Source organism: Podarcis raffonei, chromosome 1 (assembly GCF_027172205.1).
Source record: "Podarcis raffonei isolate rPodRaf1 chromosome 1, rPodRaf1.pri, whole genome shotgun sequence".
Taxonomy (NCBI): Eukaryota; Metazoa; Chordata; class Lepidosauria; order Squamata; family Lacertidae; genus Podarcis; species Podarcis raffonei.
This window is the reverse complement of record NC_070602.1, coordinates 8,984,058-9,011,351: the sequence shown is the minus strand read 5'-3', so window position 1 is coordinate 9,011,351 and position 27,294 is coordinate 8,984,058. Positions and strand designations below refer to the sequence as shown.

General features: G+C 45.5%; 1 protein-coding gene across 2 annotated transcripts in view; it reads left to right on the top strand.

Annotated features, from left to right (window-relative positions):
- Positions 1-27,294, top strand: part of LOC128419807 (homeobox protein SIX4-like) — a 168,625-nt gene that overhangs the window by 5,946 nt on the left and 135,385 nt on the right. Inside the window, exons 2-3 of one of the 2 annotated variants that reach the window (XR_008331928.1) lie at positions 15,354-16,063; positions 21,304-25,388. Coding sequence is in view for 1 of the 2 variants with exons in the window: in XM_053401036.1 (XP_053257011.1) it covers positions 15,354-16,063; positions 21,304-22,091 (1,498 nt within the window). In the remaining variant the exon portion in view is untranslated. Of the gene's footprint in view, positions 1-15,353; positions 16,064-21,303; positions 25,397-27,294 lie in introns of those variants that run through there. The other variant, XM_053401036.1, reaches the window with a different exon arrangement.

The window sequence follows — 27,294 nt, the reverse complement described above, 5'->3', positions numbered from 1 at the left end:
TGGTGGTAGAGTACCTAGTTTTCACGCTGAAAGTCCAATGTTTCTTATCTGGGAAGGACTCTTACCTGAAAGCCCTTCTGTGAGCAGGTACATCATCTTAAAACAAAACCAAATATGCTTCTTGCTTCAGAATTCTTTCCTCCTGCATAATAGACAGATCAGCTCATATAAAGGATGATTTAGCTGAAATTCCAGTATTTTAGGTCGGACCAGATGAACCACTGTGCCCTTTCCAACTCCACAATTCTGTGATTCTATAACCCACTAAAACAGGCATGATAATTATTTAAGCGAAATATTGTCCTGTTTACAGTCATACCTTGGGTTACAGACGCTTCAGGTTGCGCGTTTTCGGGTGACGGGCGCGCCAAAACCCAGAAGTACCGGAACGGGTTACTTCCGGGTTGCGGCACTCGCACATGTGTAGAAGCGCTAAATCGCGCTATGTGCAGAAGCGCCGAATCGCAACCTGCGCGTGTGGAGATGCGGCGCTGCAGGTTTCGAACATGCCTCCCGCATGGATCACGTTCGCAACCCGAGCGTCCACTGTATTCAATTTATTTCATTAACAAGTCTCTTCCTATGAAACCTCTCAAAGCAATTGGCTAGTTAGAAATACACACACACAAAAAATTCATTGTTTTATTGTCTTTAAAAAAACAATCTTGTGCTGGGATACTGTGAAGAGCGGGTTATAAAAGCAGCGTTCTAAATTCATTTTGCACCTGCCTATCGGCCATTAGTGAAGATGCCCGGGTGCCAAGATGACGCCTGACGTTTCCACCACCTGGAGGTACAAGACTAGGGATCCTGGGATCCTGACTGTTTTCACACACTGACAACACATCCTGTAGAATTTTATCCTTTATCTTTTATCTGCACAATCGGAATGAATTTCAGGAGCCAAAAGGTTGTATTGAAAAATACGACTTTTGAGCCGTCTGGACCCAAAATGGCAGCTAGGCACTCCGTTTTGTCAACTGTAACCCTGGTTTAAGGAGCCATTTGGCACCTACCTGTGGCTTATATATCTGAGTTTCTAACACTGTCAATAAATAGTTAGCGTTTTAGGCCTCAGGCAGACGTGTAGAGAAAGAGAAGATAAATTAGCCACCTAATGTGTGATTCATGTAATGCATAATTAATTTATAAGATTTGCTGCCGTAAGAATTGAAAGCCACTGTCCTGCTTATTTGAACTATTGATAGGCTGCCTGTCGCATCCTGTCAAGGCAAGATCCAAATGTAATAAGCCGTCATAAAACTTAATAAAACACCAGCGAACCAGCCCACTAAGCCCATCATCAGAATGCTAAAATCAAATGCTCATAGTTGAAACGGCACCAATTCAGACAGTTGTGCTATAAAACCCATTATGCAAAAGCAATTTTAAACAGTTGGGTTGTTAAAGCCTACTTTAAAGCCAGCAATGATGGGACTTGGCAGGCATCACTTTGTAGCAGAGTTTTGAGGCATGGGGCCATAGCTGAGAAGGCCCTTTCCCCCTCTCTACCTCCCAGTCTAATTGACCTTGAAGGCAGGCACACTAGCCAGGCCTTGGAAGATGACTTCAAGGTGCAAGTAGGTCGTCTTTGGAATGCTCTCCCCTGTGGAGTTGTGCCTGGGCCTCAAGAATCCTCCAGATAATTCCAGAATATTCTGAATGTCATGGCGTGCAGCTCGCGAGGCCATAGCATGTTACAAACCAAGTTACCCAATACTGGTTTCTGAGCGCTAAGTCTGAACTAGGGCTAGTGGAAGGTTATTAGCCTGTCGGCAGCGCTCTCCAAAGCAGGCTAAAGCTGCATTTATTTATTTTTTGCAAATGTGATGGGATATATTGGCAGTCAGGAGGCATCGACATCTTCATTTTTAATGGAGTTGCAGGCTTATTCAAAAGTAAGGTGCTGGAAAGTATTCAAGTCTCTGTCTTTCCTTCCTCCATCCTAAGTTCAAAGAAAATGGCTAGTGTGTGCTTAAGCCATTTTTTCTTTAAAGGCTTTAAAGCCCTGTATGGCCTAGGACCCTCATACCTACCGGACCGCCTCTCCTGGTATGCTCCATGGAGGACCTTATGGTCTGCAAACAATAACATCTTGGGCCTCAAGAGAGATTAGGCTGGCCTTGACTAGAGCCAGGGCCTTTTCGGCCTTGGCCCCGGCCTGGTGGAACGCTGTGCCACAAGAGATCAGGGCCCTTGGTCAGGGCTCAGCCTGACTCCCCTTCCCTTTTTGTATAAGAACTAGTATGAAAGAGGCCTCCCAGCATTCTCACAGGCCCATATAAGATCAGCGTACACAGTTGGGCCTGATGAGCATTTACTGTTCCCAACCCAAATCCTGCGGAAAGCCATCTAATTCAGATTTTAATTTTACCCTGACTTGTTTTTAAGAGGTGATTTAATTATTGTTTGATTTTATATCAATGTTTATATTTGACGTTAGCCGCCCTGAGCCCGGTCTTGGCCAGGGAGGGTGGGATACAAATAAAAGATTGTTGTTGTTTTTGTTGTTGTTTTTGTTGTTACTATTAGTATTTCTTATACTTGCTGAGGAAGGGGTAATGACTGAGAAAGTGGCGTGCATGCATGCAAAAGGTCTCAGGTTCAGCCCACAGCATCTCCAGTTGAGAAGGATGTCAGGAAACAGGTGATGTTAAAGATGTCCGCTAAGGAGCCACTCTCAGTCAGGGCAGGCAGTTCTAGAATAACGACAGGTGAATTTTTGCTCTGACAAGGCAGCTTACTACGGCCAGTGCTGAGGGCCTTCTGGTGGTTCCCTCCTGCGAGAAGTGAGGTTACAGGGAACCAGGCAGAGGGCCTTCTCAGTGGTGGCACCCGCCCTGTGGATTGCCCTCCGGTCTGATGTCAACGAAATAAACAACTATCTGACATTTAGAAGTCATTTGAAGGCAGCCTTGTTTAGGGAAGTTTTTAATGTTTGATTCTATTTTTGATATTGTTGGAAGCCACCCAGAGTGGCTAGGGAAACCCAGCCAGATGGGCAGGAAATAAATAAATTATTATTATTATTATTATTATTATTATTATTATTATTATTATGTACCTTTGGTCTCAACTCAGAGTAGCCCTATGGAAATTAACGGACATGACTAACTTATGGATATGTGGCTGGTGACCTCATTGTATTGTTCGTCATCCTCTGAAAGCTTCTTTATTTTGGCAACCTTACCCAGACACAATCAGTTGTCTATCTTCATCTGCGTTTTAATGATAATTATTTTATGTACACTTGTTCTTACTGATTTCCTGGATTTTACATGTGTTTCGTCTACAGTTTTGTTATATGCAGCCACTTAGCTATCTGATTTCATAAATATTTTGACATTAATGCAAGTGCATTGATTTCAGTTGGTCTACCATGAGTAGAGCAGAATTGGATGCAACCCATACTCAGACCCTCCAAGTGTCCCTATTTTTCAGGGACAGTCCCAGATTTACAGAAGTCGCCACGGTTTCTGATTTGATCCCAGAACGTCCCACTTTTTCTTAGGATGTCCCTATTTTCATTGTAGAAATGTTGGAGGGTATTAAGTTGTAGGGCAGCGGCTGAAGAAGGAACAAAAAGGGTTTTCTTGTGACCGCTGTAGTCACCCCCAACGACACCTTCTCAAGATGGAGGGTGAGGGAACAGCTGCAGTCGCCTGTGGTTCCTGCGCAATGTTTGCCATCTTGCCAAAGGTTGCAGGCAGCTTTACCTGCAGCAATTGCATGTTGATTGCCCTCTTAAAAGACAAAGTCCAGCAACTGGAGGAACGTGTAGCTACGCTCCAAAGAATTAGAGAGCTGGAGCTCTTCTTGGAAGCAACAGAGCACACCGTCTCCACCAAGGAGGAGACAGGGGACTCCCCTGAGAAGGAGGCTAGATCACCAACACAGGAGCCAGATATATGGAGAAACGTGACTCAAAGAAGTAGGAGGCCCAGGGTTCGCTCTGATTGTTTAGAAATACGCAATCGCTTTGAGGTCCTTTCCCCTAGCATGGAAGACGAAGAGCAGACTCCATTTGAGGATCTCTCCCTCATTACAGTCGATCAGGTATATGAAGACGAGCAGCAAAGGCAGTCTTCAGGGAATGTGCAGGCGACCTTGGAACGGACAGCTCACGGAAGAACCCCGACCAGACCTAAGAGGAGGCGTGTAGTGGTGATAGGGGATTCCCTACTGAGGGGAACAGAAGCAGTGATCTGTGGGCCTGACAAGATGTCTCGGGAAGTGTGCTGTCTCCCCGGGGCTAAGATCCAAGATGTAACTGAACGACTGCAAGGAATCATAAAACCCACTGACAAATACCCCTTCCTCTTGGTTCATGTGGGAACCAATGACACTGCAAGCAATAGCCTCCAGAAGATCAAAAGAGATTACGAGGCTCTGGGCAGGAAATTGAAGCAATTAAATGCACAAATTGTCATCTCATCTGTCCTCCCAGTTGAACGACGTGGCCCAGGGAGAGAGGGAAAAATAGTGGAAGTGAACAACTGGCTTCGCAAATGGTGTAAACAGGAACGGTTTGGATTCTTAGATCACGGAATGCAGTTTCTTGAAGATGGACTTCTGGCAAGCGATGGGCTGCACCTCACAACGGTTGGTAGGAATGTTTTTGCAAAAAATCTCAGAAACCTCATCAGGAGGGCTTTAAACTGACTAATGTGGGGGAGGGAGACAGTGCTCCTGAAGGTAGGAGTCTATCAATTGATGAAGATGATCATCCAAATGTCATAGACCAAATGGAGCAAACAGCACGCAGACCTAGTGGTGGGAGGAAAAAATCCTTAAATAAGAGACACGGGGGAATGATTAATGGACTTCAATGTCTGTACACTAATGCGCAAAGTATGGGAAATAAACAAGATGAGCTTGAGCTCTTGGTACAGCAAACTAAATATGACATAATAGGCATCACTGAAACCTGGTGGGATAAGTCCCACGATTGGAATGTAATAATGGAGGGATACAATCTATTTCAGAGAAACAGACCAGACAAGAAAGGAGGAGGAGTGGCGTTATATGTCAGGGATGTGTATACCTGTGAAGAGATCCAAGATTTAGAACCTCAAAGCCAAAGTGAGAGCATTTGGGTCAAAATTAAGGGAGAGAAGAATAACAGTGACCTCATTGTGGGAGTTTACTATAGATCCCCAAGCCAAACGGAGGACATAGATGATGCCTTCCTGGAACAGATGGCCAAGCATGCAAAAGGAAGGGAGATAGTAGTAATGGGGGACTTCAATTACCCGGATATTTGTTGGATGTCAAACTCAGCCAAGAGCATAAGGTCAAACAGATTCCTCACTGGCCTTGCAGACAACTTCATTGTCCAGAAAGTGGGAGAAGCTACAAGAGGAACAGCCATTTTAGATCTGGTCCTAACCAATGTTGATGACCTGGTTAGTGGGGTAGAAGTGGAAGGATCATTAGGCGCGAGTGATCATGCTCTTCTGAAGTTTACTATACAGCGGAAAGGAGCAGCCAAGCATACTAGGACTCAATTTCTCGACTTTAAGAAAGCCGACTTCATAAAACTTAGGGAAGTGCTGGGTGAGATCCCATGGACAGTAATACTAAAAGGAAAGGGAGTTCATGATGGCTGGGAGTTTGTTAAGAGGGAGATAGTAAAAGCACAACTTCAGGCAATACCAATGAGACGGAAACATGGAAGGTGCCTAAAGAAGCCAGGGTGGCTATCTAAAGAACTTTTAACTGAGTTAAGATTAAAAAAGGATGTGTACAAAAAATGGAAAAGGGGGGAAACCACCAAAGAGGAATTCAAACAAATAGCCAGCACGTGTAGACACAAAGTCAGAAAAGCTAAAGCACAGAATGAACTCAGGCTTGCTAGAGAGGTTAAAAGCAACAAAAAAGGCTTTTATGGGTATGTTCGTAGCAAAAGGAAGAACAAAGAAACAGTGGGGTCACTCAGAGGAGAAGATGGTGAAATGCAAACAGGGGACACAGAAAGGGCTGAACTCCTCAATGCCTTCTTTGCCTCAGTCTTCTCCGATAAAGAAAACAATGCCCGACCTGAAGAATTTGGAGCAAATGATTCAGCAGAGGAAACACAGCCCAGAATAACTAAGGAGATAGTACAAGAATACTTGGCTAGTCTAGATGTATTCAAGTCTCCAGGGCCAGATGAACTGCATCCAAGAGTATTAAAAGAACTGGCAGATGTGATTTCAGAACCACTGGCAGTCATCTTTGAGAATTCCTGGAGAACAGGCGAAGTCCCGGCAGACTGGAGGAGGGCAAATGTTGTCCCTATTTTCAAAAAGGGGAAAAGAGAGGACCCAAATAATTACCGCCCAGTCAGTCTGACATCAATACCAGGGAAGATTCTGGAGCAGATCATTAAGCAAACAGTCTGTGAGCACCTGGAAAGGAATGCTGTGATCACCAATAGTCAGCATGGATTTCTGAAAAATAAGTCATGTCAGACTAACCTGATCTCGTTTTTTGACAGAATTACAAGCCTGGTAGATGAAGGGAACGCAGTGGATGTAGCCTACCTTGATTTCAGCAAGGCATTTGACAAGGTGCCCCATGATATTCTTGTAAAGAAGCTGGTAAAATGCGGTCTTGACTATGCTACCACTCAGTGGATTTGTAACTGGCTGACTGACCGAACCCAAAGGGTGCTCATCAATGGTTCCTCTTCATCCTGGAGAAGAGTGACTAGTGGGGTGCCACAGGGTTCTGTCTTGGGCCCGGTCTTATTCAACATCTTTATCAACGACTTGGATGATGGACTCAAGGGCATCCTGATCAAATTTGCAGATGACACCAAACTGGGAGGGGTGGCTAACACCCCAGAGGACAGGAACACACTTCAAAACGACCTTGACAGATTAGAGAACTGGGCCAAAACAAACAAGATGAATTTTAACAGGGAGAAATGTAAAGTATTGCACTTGGGCAAAAAAAATGAGAGGCACAAATACAAGATGGGTGACACCTGGCTTGAGAGCACTACATGTGAAAAGGATCTAGGAGTCTTGGTTGACCACAAACTTGACATGAGCCAACTGTGTGACGCGGCAGCTAAAAAAGCCAATGCAATTCTGGGCTGCATCAATAGGAGTATAGCATCTAGATCAAGGGAAGTAATAGTGCCACTGTATTCTGCTCTGGTCAGACCTCACCTGGAGTACTGTGTCCAGTTCTGGGCACCACAGTTCAAGAAGGACATTGACAAACTGGAACGTGTCCAGAGGAGGGCAACCAAAATGGTCAAAGGCCTGGAAACGATGCCTTATGAGGAACGGCTAAGGGAGCTGGGCATGTTTAGCCTGGAGAAGAGGAGGTTAAGGGGTGATATGATAGCCATGTTCAAATATATAAAAGGATGTCACATAGAGGAGGGAGAAAGGTTGTTTTCTGCTGCTCCAGAGAAGCGGACACGGAGCAATGGATCCAAACTACAAGAAAGAAGATTCCACCTAAACATTAGGAAGAACTTCCTGACAGTAAGAGCTGTTCGACAGTGGAATTTGCTGCCAAGGAGTGTGGTGGCTTGACAACCATATGTCAGGAGTGCTCTGATGGTGTTTCCTGCTTGGCAGGGGGTTGGACTCGATGGCCCTTGTGGTCTCTTCCAACTCTATGATTCTATGATTCTAAGTTACGTGACCCCTGAGCCAAGGAGATTCAGCCTTTAGAAGGCATCTGAAGGTAGCCTTGTTTAGGGATGTTTTTTAAAAAAGTTTAATGTATTATGTTTTTATATATGCTGGTAGCCTCCCCACAGTGGCTGGGGCAACACAGTCATTATAATTATCATAGAATAGGGTGTCCCTATTTTCATCAGAAAAATGTTGGAAGGTATGGAGTTTATGAATCCTGGAACAGCAGGAGCTCCTCTAACCTCAAATAAAATTACAAAATGTGTTTTTAATAAATCAATCCCTCGCCTTCCCAGGCTTCAGAAGTGACTTGTGTTGCAGCACAGCAGGCAGAGGGTCTGTTATTGTGAGAAACCTCAATACGCATGCAGAGCTTTGGATTGTGACCAGCGGTTTTCTTAGGATGGTGCCTTAGCTTGGGAGTTACTTTCTGTAGGCTGGGGGGGGGGGGATTGTCCAAGGATTCCCAGATCTCAGAGTAACTTCAGCTGGTGCAGAATTCAGTGGCCAGGTTGCTCACTGGAGCAAGCCAGTCTGAGCATATTACACCGATCCTGGTCCGACTGCACTGGCTACGAATTAGTTTCCTGGCCCAATTCCAAGTGCTGGTTTTGAACTATAAAGCCTTAAACGGCTCAGGACCACAATACCTCAAGGACCACCTCTTTCCATATGAACCTACCCGGACCCTGAGATCATCTTCTGAGGCCCTCCCTCGTGTGCCGCCTCCTCGAGAGGTCGAAAGGGTGGCAACGTGAGAACAGGGCCTTCTCTGCTGTGGCTCCCCGTCTGTGGAATGCTCTCCCCAGGGAAGTTCGCCTGGTGCCTTCATTAGACACCTTTAGGCACCAGGCAAAAACGTTCCTTTTTCACCAGGCCTTTGGTTGATCTGATTGACATCCTATGCCCTTTTAAAATGTGGGGTTTGTGTGGAGGGGAGGTTATTGGGTTGTTGTTTTGATTTTGATTGTGCATTTTGTGGTTTTACATTCTGATTTCACTCCGTGAATCACCCTGAGATCTCCAGGTATAGGGTAGTGATAAATCCAATTAATAAAAATAATAATAATAACGATAACAACTTCAGAACCCAAGCCAAAGCACAGGAAGCAGGAAGTACATGGGTCTCATTCATTCTTATTTTCTTTTATTCTTCTAAATTTTCACAATGTCCAGAATAGATTTTTCACGTCTTATCCCAGTGGGGTGAGGCAGGTCATGAGCCAGCCTTTGTCAGCCTGGTGACTTCCAGCTATGTTGGACTACATCTCCCATCATTCCCAGTCAGCACACTGATGGGAGTTGTAGTCCAAAACAGCTGGGGGCTGATGGGAGTTGTAGTGACAGCTGGAGATCACCGTGTTGGTGAAGACTAAAGGTAAAGGTACCCCTGCCCGTACGGTCCAGTCTTGCCAGACTCTAGGGTTGTGCGCTCATCTCACTCTATAGGCCGGGAGCCAGCGCTATCCGCAGACACTTCCGGGTCATGTGGCCAGCGTGACAAAGCTGCATCTGGCGAACCAGAGCAGCACACGGAACGCCGTTTACCTTCCCGCTGGTAAGCGGTCCCTATTTATCTACTTGCACCCGGGGGTGCTTTCGAACTGCTAGGTTGGCAGGCGCTGGGACCGAGCAACAGGAGCGCACCCCGCCGCGGGGATTCGAACCGCCGACCATGCGATCGGCAAGTCCTAGGCGCTGAGGATCAAAAACGACTATAAGTCAGTGCAGAAGCACACATGCATGTGTGCCTGGATGCAGAAAAGTCTGCTACATGGGCTGACGTTCCCGATGCATTTCAATATTTATCAAGGGTAAAATGATACGATCGAAACGTGTTTGGGTGATCAATCCTTGCAGCTCTTCTCTTCCCTTCGTACAGACATGCAAGCTGTCCCTGCCTTAGCCTGATGGTTGAAGCTGATTGTAACTGGCTGAATTGTTTTCATAATGCACCTACTAGCCCAAATACTCTGGATGCAAGCCAACCGGGTTTAATCGTTTTCAAGGGCCCATTGATCCCAAAGGAAGAATTGGGCATTGGGCTCAACATCTCACCCATTGAAATCAGTGGGGTTTGAAAAGTACTGAAATTGGGCTCGACTGTGCCTTAAATAATTAAAATGTGCACCATAAATAATGCAAGAATTTAAATAGTATAAATGGCAGGGGGTTAAGTGAGAACCTTCTTGCATATTTATATGCATGTAGTTGAAAATCAATAACAAATATAAATATAAATTAGTATTTAAAAAAAAAAAAAAGAAAGAAAGATCATGTGGGACCTGGAAATCATGTGGGACTAGATTGCCATAGCTTTAAAGACATTCTTTGTCCTTGAGAATAAATAGTTATATAGCTTCCAATAGTAGCTCAGAAGCTGCGTGCATTTTTCTGCATGGTAGCAAGTTCAGATAGCAGAAAATATTCCATCATTTAAAAAAAAAATCAGCGGTGGGAGAAAAAAGAAGTTATATAGGTGAGAAGGAATGATAGCCAACTTTGAGAAAGAATTACAGGCGTGTATGTCATCCATAATTTTATCATTCCAAAAGCTGATGACAAGGCGCATCTTTCTATGAATTTATAATGTTGGTTCTTTGTTGCCCTTCTTTGGTAAGTTACCATAAAGCCATTTGTCTTTTCCAAATTAAACTTGGGGAAGGACTTCAGCCAGGGTTAGAAACGGAGATATATAAGCTAGGTGCCAAATGGCGCTTTAAACCAAGGTTACAGTCACCAAAGCATTGCGTCTAGTTGCCATTTTGGGTTGTTGTTGTTGTTTAGTCATGTCCGACTCTTTGTGACCCCATGGACCAGAGCACGACAGGCACTCCTGTCCTCCACTGCCTCCCACAGTTTGGTCAGACTCATGCTGATAGCTTTGAGAACACTGTCCAACTATCTCGTCCTCTGTCGTCCCCTTCTCCTTGTGCCCTCCATCTTTCCCAACATCAGGGTCTTTTCCAGGCAGTCTTCTCTTCTCATGAGGTGGCGAAAGTCTTGGAGCCTCAGCTTCAGGATCTGTCCTTCCAGTGAGCACTCAGGGCTGATTTCCTTCAGAATGGATAGGTTGGATCTTCTTGCAGTCCATGGGACTCTCAAGAGTCTCCTCCAGCACCAGAATTCAAAAGCATCAATTCTTCAGTGATCAGCCTTCTTTATGGTCCAATTTATGGCCATTTTGGGTTAAGACGGCTCTAAAGTCTTGTTTTTCAAATGATGGACTGGCTGTGATTGATTATCAGTTAAACATCTGGCTAGTTCAGATGACAACCTTAGCTAGATTAAGAGATTTGAGAACTTAAAGAAGAAAAGTCTCTTGATCCAGGGACAGTCCACATATATATTGGCCTGTTCCAACCTCTTTTTCTTAATGGGGAGTGCTCCTGCTCAGGCTGCACAGAAAAAGCATTTTGGTTCCTCAAATTCACTCTGATTGTGCAGATAAAATATAATGGATAGAATTCTACAGGATGGGGTGTTAGTGTGTGAAAACAGGCAAGATCCAAGGATCCCCAAATGTGCATCTCCAGATTATGGAGATGTCAGGCGTCTTCATCCTAGCATCTTCATTTGGTCGCAAGTGGCCAATAGCCAGATGCAAAATGCTGGCTGCAGCTTAGTAGCAGAGCCTCTGCGTTGCATTCCAAAGGTCCCAGGTTCGGGGATAGTGCACACCCCGGAAACGATCTCTTTCAGCTTCTGCCTTCTGGAAGAAGGTACAGGGTTATAAAGACTAGGACTAGCCACCTGAGAAACAGTTTCTATCCAAATTCGATTTTGGTTTTAAACGCAGTGTAAGGTAGTGTCTGTGTGAGTATATTGCATTCAATTATGGGGTATCAGAGTTTTTAGGGGCTAAACAGGCTGGGATAGTTTGGGATAGCAGGCTTGTTGATTTTTGAATGTTTGATGTAGATTTTTCAATTTCGTTGTGCTGTATGGGATAGTGACTAAAGATTATCGTATCGATTATTGTATCGTATTGTTTCCTAGCATATTCAGGTAGGGCTGGGAGAGAACCCTGTCCGGAATCCTGGAGAACTGCTTTCAGTGGTGTCCAAACTTTTTTCAAAGGATGCCAGATTTGATGAAATCAAAGGGCTGTGAGGGCCAACCAAAATCCACAGGGGCCGGATTAAACCTACCGGCAGGCTGGATTCACTGGATGAGGAAGAGGAGTGGGGGAGTGTAACTCCCCCGGCAGCGCGATCCTGGTGGGGTGCCATCGTGGCTGGCCCCTCAGGTGGCGCACCATGCCCCCAGGATGCATGCCATACCTTGGCGGGTGGCACACCACACTCCCGGGATGTGCACCAGCCCGCCCCGTCTGCTCCCCCCCCCGATGCCAGAGCATGAAGCTCCGCCACTGGCCGGATTAGGTCCCCAAAACAGACTTTGGACATGCCTGGTAGATGGACCAGTGGTTTAAACTGTCTATATGAAGCAGCGAATCTAATGCGCACCTCCATTTTCAGAACCTTGAAACCAAAAAAGCATTTGCTGGGGAATGTAAATGCGCATCAAATCTAACGCGCACCCTAATTTTTGCAAAATTGCATTCGAGTAAATACGGTTAAAGGTAAAGGGACCTCTGACCGTTAGGCCCAGTCGTGGCTGACTCTGGGATTGTGGCGCTCATCTCGCTTTATTGGCCAAGGGAGCCGGCGTACAGCTTCTGGGTCATGGGGCCAGCATGACTAAGCCGCTTCTGGTGAACCAGAGCAGTGCACAGAAACGCCGTTTACCTTTCCACCACAGCGGTACCTATTTATCTACTTGCACTTTGACGTGCTTTCGAACTGCTAGGTTGGCAGGAGCAGGGACCGAGCAACGGGAGCTCACCCCATCGTGGGGATTCGAACCACCGACCTTCTGATCGGCAAGTCCTAGGCTCTGTGGTTTAACCCACAGCGCCACCCGCATCCCTGTAAATACGGTAGTTTTGTATAAATTTTTGCAACTGGGGTTCTAAGGAAAGGTCGAAAAATTAATCCTGAAAACTTTTAGGCTGGATGTGTGTGCTCCTCTGTGTATGGGGTTGCCTAATGCCACACTCGATAGCAGACAAGATGCCAAGAACACATTGTTCCCCCTGGCATTTCTCCAAATGGCTGCAAATAGCTGGGCGTCCCCCACATTTGTGCCTCTCTTGAGGACACTTTAGCAGGAGGCAGAGAGGCTGGCCTGAGGCTATATCTTTCCTTTTGAGTCCTTTTGCAATAAACATGTTGGACTGCCCTGGAAATAGGAGCCGGAGAGGACATTTGCCTCTTCTCTGTGCTTGAGGAAATGGAAATACAGTGGTAGCACGGGTTAAGAACTTAATTCATTCCGGAGGTCCGTTCTTAACCTGAAACTGTTCTTAACCTGAAGCACCACTTTAGCTAATGGGGCCTGCTGCTGCCGCTGCACCGCTGGAGCACAATTTCTGTTCTCATCCTGAAGCAAAGTTCTTAACCCGAGGTACTATTTCTGGGTTAGCGGAGTCTGTAACCTGAAGCGTATGTAACCTGAGGTACCACTGTATCTGGATTTGAAGGTTTTTTTTTAATTGGTTTATAGAAGATAGAATGGTTGGATGAGTGAATACTCTATTTAGCTGCAGGACAGAGAACCGAAAGTCTTTTTTTTTCTTTATAATTTTCTTTCTTTTTTTTTATTTAATTTTTATTAGTTTCAAATTCATTATGCAACACCAAACATTAAAGCAACAAAAAAGACAAACAAAACACAGGAAAACAACAAAAAAGAAGAAAAACATTACATAACATAAAACACCAACAAGTTAAACTTACAATAACTAAATAACTAAATCACACAACAATAGTTGACTTCCCTTCAACTCGGTTTTGGAATATGTTACAAAAGGTTTCCTATCTGCAGTTTTATTTTCTTAAAACTCTTTGCGTCGCAAGCGTTCTATCGAGCCTACTGTGATTTTTAGATTTTTTACATCTGTTTCAATATATGTCATAAATTTATTCCATTCATTATTAAACTTTGTACCTTTTTGGTTTCTTATTTTCTGTGTCATTTTTGCCAATTCTATATAGTCAAATAATTTTGATTGCCACTCATTTATAGTTGGGATTTTTGATGTCTTCCAGTTTTGTGCTATTAGTGTTCTAGCAGCCACTGTTGCATATTGGAAAAATGTTTGGTCTTCCTTTTTAATTTCTTCTCCAATTATCCCCAGAAGGAAGGCCTCGGGTTTTTTTGTGAAGGTATATTTAATTTTTTTTTTTAATTCATTGTAAATAGATTCCCAAAACTTTCTAATTACTTCACAAGACCACCAGATGTGGTAAAAATTGCCCTCTTTAATCTTGCATTTCCAGCATAATTTGTCTCCGGTTTTATACATTTTTTCTAATTTTACCAGCGTGATGTACCACCTGTACATCATTTTATTCATGTTCTCTCTAAGTGTTGTACATGCCGAAAATTTCATACCTTTATTCCAAAGTTTCTTCCACTTATCAAACTCTATGTTGTATCCAAAGTCTATCGCCCATTTCACCATTACTTCTTTTATTTCTTCATCTTTAGTGTCCCATTCAAGCAACTGGCTGTACATTTTTGATAGGAGTTTTGATTTGTTTTCTAATATTTCTACCTGGAATCTGGATTTTTTTTCGTTCATCCCATTCTTTTTATCTTCAGTCCACATAGCATTGATTTGATGAAATTGGATCCAGCCTGTCAATTTATTTATTGGATCCAGCCTGTCCAATTTATTTATTGGATCCAGCCTGTCAATTTATTTTTTATCTCCTCATATGGCGTAATCTTCCATCCATTACTAGCAAATCTTCATAAGTCCATCTTTCTCCTTCAGTATTTATTCAGTATAATTTTCTTTCTTTTTCCTTTTCTTCTTCTTTCTGCTTCTGTTCTTTTTTTAGATTAAGTATCTGTATTATTTCCATGTATTATAGAAAGAGGCTTAGTAGTGGGTGTGAATTTTTGTATATCCTTGAATAAGTATCAATAATAATTTTGTTGTTGTTGTTGATATCAGCAACAACAAGATGGCGCATTGGCCTGACCCAGCAGAGTTCTTATCCTGGGCTGTACCATTTCAGGTGATAGGAGAGAGAGCTGTGTGTCTGCTGTCCTTTAAACTCAAGACAAAAAGCAGTTTTCTCTATATGGAAAATGTGTGTCTTCAGGGAGGATAGCCTCAAAATCTTTCCCATTACGTTATAGTTTTCTGTGTGCAGGGAGACTCTCCCTGCCCCCAGAACAAGGCTTTGTTCAAATCAAATTGGAGGCCTCGGTCCAGTATACCTGAAGGAGCGTCTCCACCTCCATCGTTCTGTTCGGACACTGAGTTCCAGCTCCAAGGGCCTTCTGGCGGTTCCCTTGCTGCGAGAAGCCAAGTTACAGGGAACCAGGCAGAGGGCCTTCTCGGTAGTGGCCCCCGCCCTGTGGAACGCCCTCCCACCAGATGTCAAAGAGAAAAATAACTACCAAACTTTTAGAAGACATCTAAAGGCAGCCCTGTTTAGGGAAGCTTTTAATGTTTAATAGGTTATTGTATTTTAGTGTTTTGTTGGAAGCCGCCCAGAGTGGCTGGGGAAACCCAGCCAGATGGGCGGGGTATAAATAATAAATTATGATGATGATGATGATGATGATGTACCTTTGGTCTCAACTTAGAGTAGCCCTATGGAAATTATTCACTGCTCTTTCTCTCTTGCCTTGCAGCGAGTCGGATGGCAACCCCAGCACGGAAGATGAGTCCAGCAAGGGGCAAGAGGACTTGTCTCCCCACCCGCTTGCCAGCGCCTCTGACGGAAGTGCCACCTTGAGCCTTCCTGGCCACATTGAGCCTATCTACATGCAGCAGCTTGGAAACTCCAAAATATCTCTCAGCTCCCCTGGGGTTTTGTTGAACGGGAACTTGGTGCCCGCCAACCCGTCCCCCGTCTTCCTTAACGGCACCTCTTTCATCCAGGGGCCCAACGGAGTCCTCCTCAACGGGCTGAACGTGGGCGCTGCCTCGCAAGCGGTGCCCTTGAATCCGCCGAAAACGTCTCCGAGCTCTTTGAGCAACGGCATGCCCTTGGCCGACATGCTGGCCTCTTCGTCGGAAGACGTGAAGGACTTCAAAATCCTCCAGACTTCCATGTCCAACTCGGCGGCCCCGTCGACGACGACGACGACAGCATACAGCCCCAGTTCTGCCTCTTTCTCAGGTCTGATACCAAGCCTTGAGGTGAAGAGGGAAGAAAGCGAAGAAGCCATCGCCTCGCAGGACGGCAGCTCCATTGTTACCTTCACAGGCCCTGTCCAAATAAACCAATATGGCGTCGTCCAGATTCCCAATTCGGCAACAAACGGAGGCCAACTCCTCAACGGAGGCATCAGTTTTTCGCCGGTCCAGCTCCCTCCTGTATCAACAGCAACTTCCCAAGGTAGGTTTTTCTCTCTCTCCAATTTTCTACGGGGTTCGGAAAGCTGAGTCTCTTGGATATTTTCGTAGCCGTGCTTCGTATGTCAGATTTCACCCGCCTGCTCCCCTCCAGGACCGCAACTCCCATCAGCCCCTGCTGTGATGTCTATGGCTGTGCTTGCTGAGGCTGATGGGAGTTGTAGGCCAAAACATCAGGTGGGTGAAAGCTCCTGTATGGAATGCATAAGTGTGTCCCTTCTGTACACAGAAGGAATTTTTCTGCAAAGAGAAGGTCATTTGATCAGGTCATTTGAGCGTCTCCACCTCCATCGTTCTGCCTGGACACTGAGGTCCAGCGCCGAGGGCCTTCTGGCGGTTCCCTTGCTGCGAGAAGCCAAGTTACAGGGAACCAGACAGAGGGCCTTCTTGGTAGTGGCACCCGCCCTCTGGAACGCCCTCCCATCAAGGAAATAAACAAGAATCTGACGTTCAGAAGACATCTGAAGGCAGCCCTGTTTAGGGAAGCTTTTAATGCTTGGCGGACTATTGTATTTTAATAATTTGTTGGAAGCCGCCCAGAGTGGCTGGGGAAACCCAGCCAGATGGGCGGGGTTTAAATGAATTATTATTATTATTAAAATTGTGGAAGTTTTTGACAGTCCTCCCTGGGCCACCTCACATGCTGTCCTTGAGGGGTGGTAGTGGTCTCTCTACAGCCTCGTTCCCCAAAAATGGCTCCTGGAGGTTGAGTCTTCTGGAGCAGAATGGCTCCTGGTGGTGAAACGGAAGGCTGGAACAGAAGCGGGATTACCAGAAAATTGAAGAAACCCCCCCTCCTCATGTGTGGCTTATTCTCATTGATCTAAGCCTAGGATTCTGGCTGCTAGACATTGAGGATCACTCCCCCCACTCAAGTGTCACATGCATCCAATAAATAAATGAACTGCACACCATCTAAATCAGACCTGAAAAGTGATGTCTGTGGGTACCTTTGGTTGAAATTTAAAGCACTTAAACAATATTGAATCAGAGGGAAGCAACCATTTTCTCCCAGTTTTCTGAAACGCGCATCTCTTCAAATATGTCTCTTGAAATAGCGAAGCAAGCTTAGTTTCGTGTGGGTTTTTATTTTCTTTGTTTTAAAGTTATCCTTTTCTGTAAAAGTGGCTAGCATACATGAAAAGGAGTGGAAAGGAAGTTTCTATGTTGGGGAGCCAACACTGAGAAGGCACTCTCACAGATTCCCTACCTGCATTGCATCTGAAGGGAGAGGGCATGTGTAGAAGGTTCTCTGGGGAATAACAACAACAACAACAACAATAATAACAATAATTTTATTATTTGCACCACACCCATCTGACTCATGGCTCATGAAGGAGGAGATGGCCATTAAGATAGCCTGGTCCCAAACCATTTAGGGCAGAGGTGGCTAAGCTGTGACCATCCAGAAGCTGGACTACAACTCCCATCATCCCTGACCATTGGTTATGTGAACTGGAGCTGGTGGAAGTTGTAGTCCAAAGCACCTGGAGGGCTACAGGTTAGCAACCCTTAATATAGGGCTTTAGAAGTCAAAACCAGCATGTTGAATTTGGCTCAGAAATGGATTGGGAGGCAGCATAGCTGTTTTCAAACTAGTTAGATGTGTCCCTTATTCCCAGGCCCTGTTAGTAACCTAGCTTACCACAGTTTCCAAACTCTATTTTTTTCCTTTGGTCATTTTTGCATTTATAACAGGCAACCAAAGTAAGCAGATCTCAAATGCAAACAGTAAGGTAACCTATGTTGGTCAAGTGAGAGCTCATTTTCTGAACTTGGTATACGATCTCCCTGGACTGAATTTTAATTGCATCAAACAACTTGCTGCAAGGAGCCAAGGGCTTCACATCTCCAGTCTCCATTTTTCTTCTACCCTGGAGGAGATCCTTATAAATAGTTCTCCACTCCACCCTCTGGGCTTCTCAAAATACCTCTTTGTTCTTTGCTGAGCTAGAATTTGCATTCCGGTGCCTTCTTCAAAAAAACTAATCTGACTGCGATTCACATTAAGTTGCTTTGCTTTGCTTTTCAGTACTGATTCTCTTCTCTTTTTCGGTACTGATTCTCTTCTCTTCCCCCCCCCCCCAAATGTATTCATTTTATAACACAAATAAACAACACAAACAAAAAAAACAAACAAATTCTTGTCTTATACCTATTTGTTCTAAACATTGTTAGGTGAGCTTCCCCAACTTCCCCCTATCTGATTTTCATTTTACCTCATCTTTAGCAGTTTACATATATCATAATTTTTAAGCATTTTTATCACACTTTCTTTTGCCATAATAATCTTCACATTTTATCCCTTACAAGTAATACTATTTTAAAATACACTATCTTCTACTTCTAACCCTACAGCCTATATCCACTTCCAAAGCTGTTCGAAGATTTAAATATTAACATATTTTTTCAAATATTCTTTAAACTTCTTCCAATCTTCCTCCACCGTCTCTTCTCTCTGGTCCCGGAGTCTCCCAGTCAGTTCGGCAAGTTCCATATAGTCCATCATTTTCTTCTGCCATTCTTTTTTCAGTACTGGTTCTCTTCCATAACTTAAGAGGCGGATTAAAGGGCCAGGGAACTGACTTCTTCAATTGTGTTAACGTGCGAGTCATTCGTAACTTTTGGGCAATGCCGCAGTTGCTGGATAAAACTGCCTGAGAGCCATTGTGGGGTAGCGGTTAGAGGGTTGGACCAAGGACCCAGGAGATCAGGGTTTAAATCCCCGCTCGGCCATGAATCTCAATGGATGACTTTGTGCCAGTCACAATCTCTCAACCTAACCTGCCTCACAGGGTTGATGCATAGCTGTCAACTGTCCCTTATTTGGCGGGAAACTCCCTTATCCCAGCACCGTGTCCCGCTACTGTCCCTTATTGATGATGTCCCTTAAATTTCCCGGGTTTCAAAGGAAGCAGCTCCATTCCCTCCCTCCCTGCCGGCCAGGGAGGAGGGAGGCTCCAACTGTGTTGCTTGGCTGCGTTGCACACCCAACGCAGAGCTTGCATGCCTTGTGCCGATCAAATCGGCCGCATTGCCTGGGGACTCACCTTTGCTCAGCGCTTCCCAGCGGAGAGGTGACAGTGGTTTTCCTTGCTGCATCCCCTTTGCTGGGTTGCTGTGCTGTGGGAACCACCGCTTGAGGCTTCGTTTGGCTGCTGGCTGGGCTTTCTGCCTTTGGCTCGGAGGGGCTCAGAAGTTGAACATACCTGTGCTGAGTGCTTGGATCGGAATCGGATGGATACGTCATCGACGGCCCACTTGCTCTTGCCGGGAAAAAGATCTGTCTGGAGCGGGGGCACATGGTGGGGGAAAAGGAAAGGCGATCCCTTATTTTGGCTGCTGATCCCTTATTTTCGAGGCTGCTGGTCCCTTATTTTCAAATCTGTAAGTTGACAGCTATGGGTTGATGCGAGGATAAAATTGGCACAGGGGAGGGGGGAGAATCATAGAATTGTAGACTTGGAAGGTCCAACCCCCTGCAATGCAGGAAACTTTTGCCCATCGTGAACCCACAGCCCTGAGGTTAAGAGCCTGGTGTTCTACCGACAGAAAAAAATTAATAGTGCCACAGAACCAGAAACTGATTATTCAGCCTGGCTGGGGCTGATCTGAGTTGCAGTCAAAAACATCTTCAATGGCACCGGGTTCGTGAAGGCAGTGGCCAAGGAGTGATTAGCAGTGCATCATCATTCTGAAGCTCCTTTTCTTCTAATTCAGATCTTTATAGATCTAATCCAGGCGCCTGGAGCCAAGCGTTCGGATGTGTCATATCCTGGTCTTGGCAAGGCAGCAAGAATAGCACTCAGATGAGCAACTTGCTCTGACAACGCCTGAGAATGAACAGAAGGCTTAAAGTCGGGGTGGCTAACCTGAGGCCCTGCAGATCTTTCTGGACCACAATTCCCACCACCTCTGGCCAGTGGCTGGTGGGAGCTGTACTGCAGCAGCATCTTTTTGGCCATGGATTGGCCATCCTTGGCTTAAAGGGGCAGGCCTTTCTTTGGCTTGGAGCTTAGAGCTCCTCTGTTAAATTCCTTTGGGTGCATTTCCTGCCTTGCTTGAAAGACCTACACTGGCTCCCAGTACGTTTCCGAGCACAATTCAAAGTGTTGGTGCTGACCTTTAAAGCCCTAAACGGCCTTGGCCCAGTATACTTGATGGAACGTCTCCACCCCCATCATTCTGCCCGGATGCTGAGGTTCTTCCCAGACACTGAGGTCCAGTGCCGAGGGCCTTCTGGCCGTTCCCTCACTGCGAGAAGCAAAGCTACAGGGAACCAGGCAGAGGGCCTTCTCAGTAGTGGCACCCTCCCTGTGGAATGCCCTCCCATCAGATGTCAAAGAGATAAACAACTAGCTGACATTTAGAAGACATCTGAAGGCAGCCCATGTTCAGGGAAGTTTTTAATTTGTGAAAGCCCAGGAGACACAGAAACACATTATTATTACTATTATTGTTAACATTTTCATTAACATTTTATCAAAAATTTGTATAACGCCCTTCATCTGTAAATCTCAGGGCAATTCACAACATAAAATCACAATATAAAAAACCCAAAATACATAATAAAAAGAAGAACAAAAACAAACCAATAATCCCTTCCCGCAACACATTTAAAAGGGCATTGGCAGTCAGTCAGCCTAGGAGAAGAGGAACGTTTTCGCTTGGTGCCTAAAGATATGTAAAGACAGGAAACCCTTCAGAAAAGTCCCCTTTTTGTGTTGCCACCCTCTGGACCTCTTGAGGAGGGCCTCAAAGGATGATCTCAGGGTCCAGGTAGATTCGTATGGAGGGAGGCGGTCCTGAAACATTTTATGATTATTATTATGATTATTACTATTTAATTACAGTGGTACCTTGGGTTAAGAACTTAATTCATTCCGGAGGTCTGTTCTTAACCTGAAACTGTTCTTAACCTGAGGTACCACTTTAGCTAATGGGGCCTCCCTCAGCCGCCGCACAATTTCTGTTCTCATCCTGAAGCAAATTTCTTAACCTGAGGTACTGTTTCTGGGTTAGTGGAGTCTGTAACCTGAAGCGTCTGTAACCTAAAGCGTCTGTAACCTGAGGTACCACTGTAATGTGTCTTTTAGGAAAGCCGCAGGAGACTCAGAAGCACATGGGCTGTGCGACCTTGACTTTGCAATCTTTATTCTGCACTGATGCACAACTTTAAGACTTTTCCTGTTTGTTTGTTTTTCCCTTCCTCTCCCACCGCAGGCAACTTGCCGCTAAATCAAAGCACCCCGAGCAGCGGCACGTTTACAAGCGACTCCGCCGCGGCACAGCAAGGGAAAGTGTTTTTCAGCAACCTTCCTCCCAGCGCGGTGGTGTACACGCTCCCCAACTCCAGCCAGGCACTCGGGCCAGTCAAGCAGGAAGGCCTGGAGGCCAGCCTGGTGTTTTCTCAAGTAATGTCCCTCGGCCAGAACCCGCAACTCCACGCAACCCTGCCTTCGGACAGCCTCTCCGGCGGGGGGCCTTCCTCGCTCGTCAACGTCACCCTGTCGCATAACTTTTCCCTGGGCCCGCCCACTCTGATAAACTCCGAAGAACTCGGCTCGCCCGTGTCCGAGAGCCCGCCCCTGTCAGCCCCCGCCACAAGCGGGGCGACCGTGGTTTCCATCACCAACTCAAACTATGCAACGCTCCAGAACTGCTCCCTCCTCGCCGGCCACGACCTGATGTCCATTTCGGCGACGCAGCCGGCGCTGGGGGGGATCGGCCCGGCCATTGGCGGCCACGTCGGACCCCACCCGTTGGCGCAAGTGCACCCCCATTTCGCCCGGGAGCAGCGGTTGGTGCTGCAGCCGGTCACCAGCCTAAAGGAAAACTTCTTGTCCGAAGCAGAGAGCAAATCTGCTAGCGGCTTGATGATGCTGGATTCGAAAACCAAATACGTAATGAGCAATATGGTCGACGCAATCTGCGAGGAGCTGGAGACAGACAAAAAGCAGCTGGCCAAGCTCCAGACAGTTCAAATGGATGAAGATATGCAAGACTTGTAAATTAATAATAATAATAATTAATTTTTTTGGTTCATATTTCCATAGAGAAGTCTCTTCCTCACAAGGCCCGAGGACGCACAGAGTGTTGTTGTTGTTTTTTCTCACCTAGTCAAGATATGCATACAGAATAACCAAAAAAAGAGAGCACATTTTGAAGGGTCTGCTACAACGAAGTGGAAATCTCCGTTAGGAATATGAGATCGCCATGCGTTTTTTGCATGAACTCTGACCTTTGTTAAACTTGGTAATGGGGCGGGGGGGGAGGGAGGTACAACATAGCAGTCAGATACGGGATGGTTTGGCTTACTAATATAATCCAAATAGTTTTATTAGACATGCAACACTTCCATGTATTTTCAGAAAGTATATCCTCCAAATATTAGATAGGAACGAGAATTACCTTTTTGAAAAGTCTGGGTTTGGGAAGCCAGTCTCTCGCATTTTGTTCTGGATACTTCTGGGCATTGACGAAGGTGGTGTTTGTTTTTAAGGAATATTCTAGATGATACCTCATGAGCTGCTGTTACCTCCTTGGCGGAGAAGGCGCAATGGCAAACAACTTTTTTTCTTTTCCTTTCCCTCTTTTCCTTTTTGCATCAGAGTCCTTTTTGCAACCGAAGGTTCTGTGCCCTCAGCCTTTGTGGTTCCTGAAACGTTACATGACTTTTTCTTTCCTTCTCTGTAAGGCCCCCGTCTGCACTATATGTGTATTGAAAGCCCTCTTACACCACTTTTAAACAGCCATCGCTTCCCCACAAGAATGCTGGATACTGTGGGGGTTTATTTTTAAAAAGTTGCTGCGTAAAGCTGTGATTCCCAGCATAATCAACCCCTCTCCCTAGGAACTCTGAGCAACTTCAACAAATCGCAGTTCCCAGGTATGCTGCTGCTTTAAATGTATAATGCAGATTGCGCCTTAGGTAGGATTAACCAACATGGTGCCTTCCAAATTCTGCTAAACTACAGCTCCCATCATCCCAGATCATTGGCCATGCTGGGTGGGAATGATGGGAGTTGGAGTCTTAAAACACACACACACCCTAGAGGGGCACCATATTGACAACTCCTGCTCTAAGAATTTGGAATCAGTGCTGTGGAAGAAAAAGTCCGTTTTGCAACTTGAAATCATGCAACGTAGAATCCTCCGCCCCACTATTTATGTAAATATTGTTTTAATTGCTCCAAAAGGGACGCCTCTTTTTATTAGTATGTTGGGTTGTATTTATAGCTGCTGGTGTCCCATTTATCATTTTTAGACATGTTTAGAACAGTTTTTACAACTGCTTAATTTATTTTTGATATTTTTGAACAGGATGTCACTTCTGACCATTTTAAAAACCTTCCCCGCCCCCTTTTGCTAGGGCTTGCATCAATTGGTGGTGGTGTTTTAAAAAAATGTTTTTCAGACTGATTTAGACAAAAGGTTAAACTTTCTGATGTTGGAATATAAACGGATGCAATTCGGAGAGTCTGGGACATTTCCCTCCTGGCACCGCTTCTGCCCTGTGAATTTGTGTTTTCTTCTTTAAAGTAATATTACAAGGTTCATGTATTTTTCTAAAGAAGAAGAATCCCGCGTGCCTTTTTGCCTAGTGGCCTTACATCTTTGTGACAACAAGCACAGCTAATGTACAAAATGTGAACTCTGTTCTGCAGCAGTCTAACCTGATTTATCTTATTTATCTGCGCAGTCCCCTTGAAACTAGTGCCGGTGCTCTGATAAATATGGAAATTGTGATTGGTTACTTGGGGTGAAATTGCCCCCTTGGTGCACAAAGAGAACAGATTAAACCATTTGAAACTGGATAACTCTACCCCAACCACCCCATACTGCCCATTCTTCTTACTTTACTTTTTGGAGTTGCAGTGATTTTGGCAAAAGGGGATTTTGGAATATAAACCTTGATGTCTGCTTCCCAGTTTTAATTTGGGGGGGGGGGGCGGATCCCTATGTCTGTGAAAGAAGGATTCCACTAGATTGAACTCAGCTGGTAATCTCCTCTTTGGCCCACATTATCCTGGATCTACCTTTGATCTAGAATAAGCAGCCCCTTAACGTTACTCAGAAATAGAATTGTTGTAGTGCCATTTGCAACATATACAGGGAGGCTTGGAATCTCAGCCTGGCCAAATATTTGATCCCATTTGCTTTTTGTCTGCGTGCAATAAAGTCAACAACAAGCACGTCTTTAATAACTCTGAAGATGACGGCAAAGGATTTGTTTGCACATTTTACTTTTTTGAAACAATAAACTCGAAGGGCATTTCCGCATGCGATGCTTAAACCTTGCTTTAAATTTCTCTCAGCTTCCTCTTCCGCCGTGGTCCCAACCTGCATTAACTGCATCCATCGCTTGTGACATGAACTGCAAGGGAGATGCTCAGAAGTCCCTTGTAGAGCGAGTCTGTGAGAGTGATAAGGGGAGAAATCTAACTGCAGTCCTATGGTTCTCGTCCCTCCCCTTCTGTTGCAGAGCTAGGCAATGCTAGCAGAGGGGCTCTTTGTTTTTATCTCACGAGCAGGTCTCCAGAAAACCATTATATGGCCTTTATTTGCAGTGGACAAACAACTTGACCTGATCTGTAATTGGCCTAGTATCGGCTTGTTTACTGGGCAAATGGTAGTATGAGCAAACAGAACCTGGTCAGGAGAGCTTTTGCGAAACCATAATTGCTATCGGGGCGTTGGAGAAAGTGTTTATGGTCCCCCACCATCCTCAGGGCAGCTGGAACTGGTGCAAATTCCCCTCCTTTACCTGTGGGATTCCTGGACTTGGTGAATGCAGCCAGTGGAAGGCAAGCAGGGCACTAGCCCAGTAAGCTCAGTCTGCCTAATTTGTCGCACTTACAACCCGTTAGTGTCTTAATACAGGGCTTCCCAAACTTGGGTCTCCTGCTGTTATTGGACTACAACTCCCATCATCGCTAGCTAGGAGGACCAGTGGTCAGGGATGATAGGAACTGTAGTCCAAAAACAGCTACTGCATGTGCAGAGGAGGGCAACCAAGGTGACCAGGGGCCTGGAAACCAAGCCTTATGAGGAATGGTCGAAGGAGCTGGGAAAAGAGGAGGCTGAGAGGAGACAGGATAGCCATCTTCAGATAACTTGAGGGTTGCCATGGGAAGGATGGAACAAGCTTGTTTTCTCCTGCTCCGAAGGGTGGGACTCGAACCCATGGATTCAATTTACAAGAAAGGAGATTCCGACCAAACATCAGGAAGAACTTTCTGATGGTAAGAGCTGTTTGACCGTGGAACAGACTCCCACGAGAGGTTGTGGACTCTCATTTCTTGGAGGTTTTTAAGCAGTGTCATGGATGCTTTAGTTGAGATTCCTGCCTCTCAGGAAGTATGACAATAACCCTGGGGGTCCCTTCCAACTCTACAGTTCTATGATTCTATGGAATTTGTGCTTTACCAGAATGCTTTTTTAACTTATTTATTTCCGACAGACAGGAGCATTGAAAATGAATACTTTCCAAAACATACTATATGGCAAGAACCTTTTCAGCTGTCTTATCTAGCCGTTAATTAATGGTGTTGAGTGTGATCTGTTTGATTGCTCGCCACCGCTGCCGCCTTTAGTTTTAAAGAATCCAAAGTTTGTCTTACATGTTTTAGTGTGTCTTTCTCTGCGGCTGCCTTGGACCCAGTCTGAGCGCATGCTCCAGAGGTTTAAGAATGCCAGAATTTGTGTGCTTCTCTCACGGTGGCTAAACAGAACCTCCTTGGCATAGTTTTGATAATTATCTCATTCAGGTTTGGTTTTTTTTTAAGGGAAATTAAGGACGCGGGTGGCGCTGTGGGTTAAACCTCAGCGCCTAGGACTTGCCGATCGCATGGTTGGCGGTTCGAATCCCCGCGGAGGGGTGCGCTCCCGTTGCTCGGTCCCAGCGCCTGCCAACCTAGCAGTTCGAAAGCACCCCCGGGTGCAAGTAGATAAATAGGGACCGCTTACTAGCGGGAAGGTAAACGGCGTTTCCGTGTGCAGCTTCGTCACGCTAGCCACGTGACCCGGAAGTGTCTGCGGACAGCGCTGGCTCCCGGCCTATAGAGTGAGATGAGCGCACAACCCCAGAGTCTGTCAAGACTGGCCCGTACGGGCAGGGGTACCTTTGCCTTTACCTTAAGTATCCTAGGCTACAAAAAAGGCAATTTCTGGCTCAGTTTGACCCTGGAGTGGCCTGTTATAGGATTTCATAGAATTGTAGAGTTGAAAGTGTGGCTACGATTCGAAGATGCAGCTGGTGGGCTGGATCTGAAGAGACACAAAATGTAATAAATTGAGCCAGTGGAAGATCTTGCACCATAATGAATTGCAGGGGGTTGGACTAGATGACCCCCAGGAGACCCTTCCAACTCTTACTGTGATATGAAACTTGAGATCTTGCTCAAGGTCTCGTGCTAACCGTTGGATTTTGGCTCTCTTTTTCGCACACAAGGATCTTGCACTAAGCCAGAAAACAAAACGAAAAGCCCTTCTCCTCCAGGAAGAGGCCTTCTGTTTGCCAAAGAGCTCCTCTGAATCCAGTTCGAGGTTGTCGGACCTTTGCTCAGTTGGGCCTCTTTGTGAAAAACATCTGTGGGCAGCAGGTTTATAGAGCAGTGCCCCCTTTTGAAAGGTCCTCATCAGTTCACTGAGAAGACTCCTTCACACATGTAAACGTGTGTCCTCTGCACTTGATTACTTAAAACGTCTGAATTGGCCTTGCTTGAAAAGGACTGGGTTCTGAATTTTGAAGAAAGTTCTGTCAGTGGCATTGTACAGTGGTACCTCGGGTTAAGTACTTCATTCGTTCCGGAGGTCCGGAAACTTAACCTGAAACTGTTCTTAACCCGAAGCACCACTTTAGCTAATGGGCTAAAGTGCCGCTGGAGCATGATTTCTCTTCTCATCCTGAAGCAAAGTTCTTAACCTGAGGTACTATTTCTGGGTTAGCGGAGTCTGTAACCTGAAGCATCTGTAATCTGAAGCGTCTGTAACCCGAGGTACCACTGTATTACTGGCCCATTTACAAATGCAACGAAACACTTGATGTTGCTGTTATCAAATGTGAACCGGGTCACAATCCTGCACATTGTGGTCTGCCAGTGAATGTCTGCATTCCAAGGTACAATCCTTCCATGTCAAGCATCCCTTATTTTTGTGTATCCTCTCTTGGGCAACTCTTGGTTTTTGAGTGCATGTCAGTCATCCTTCGTA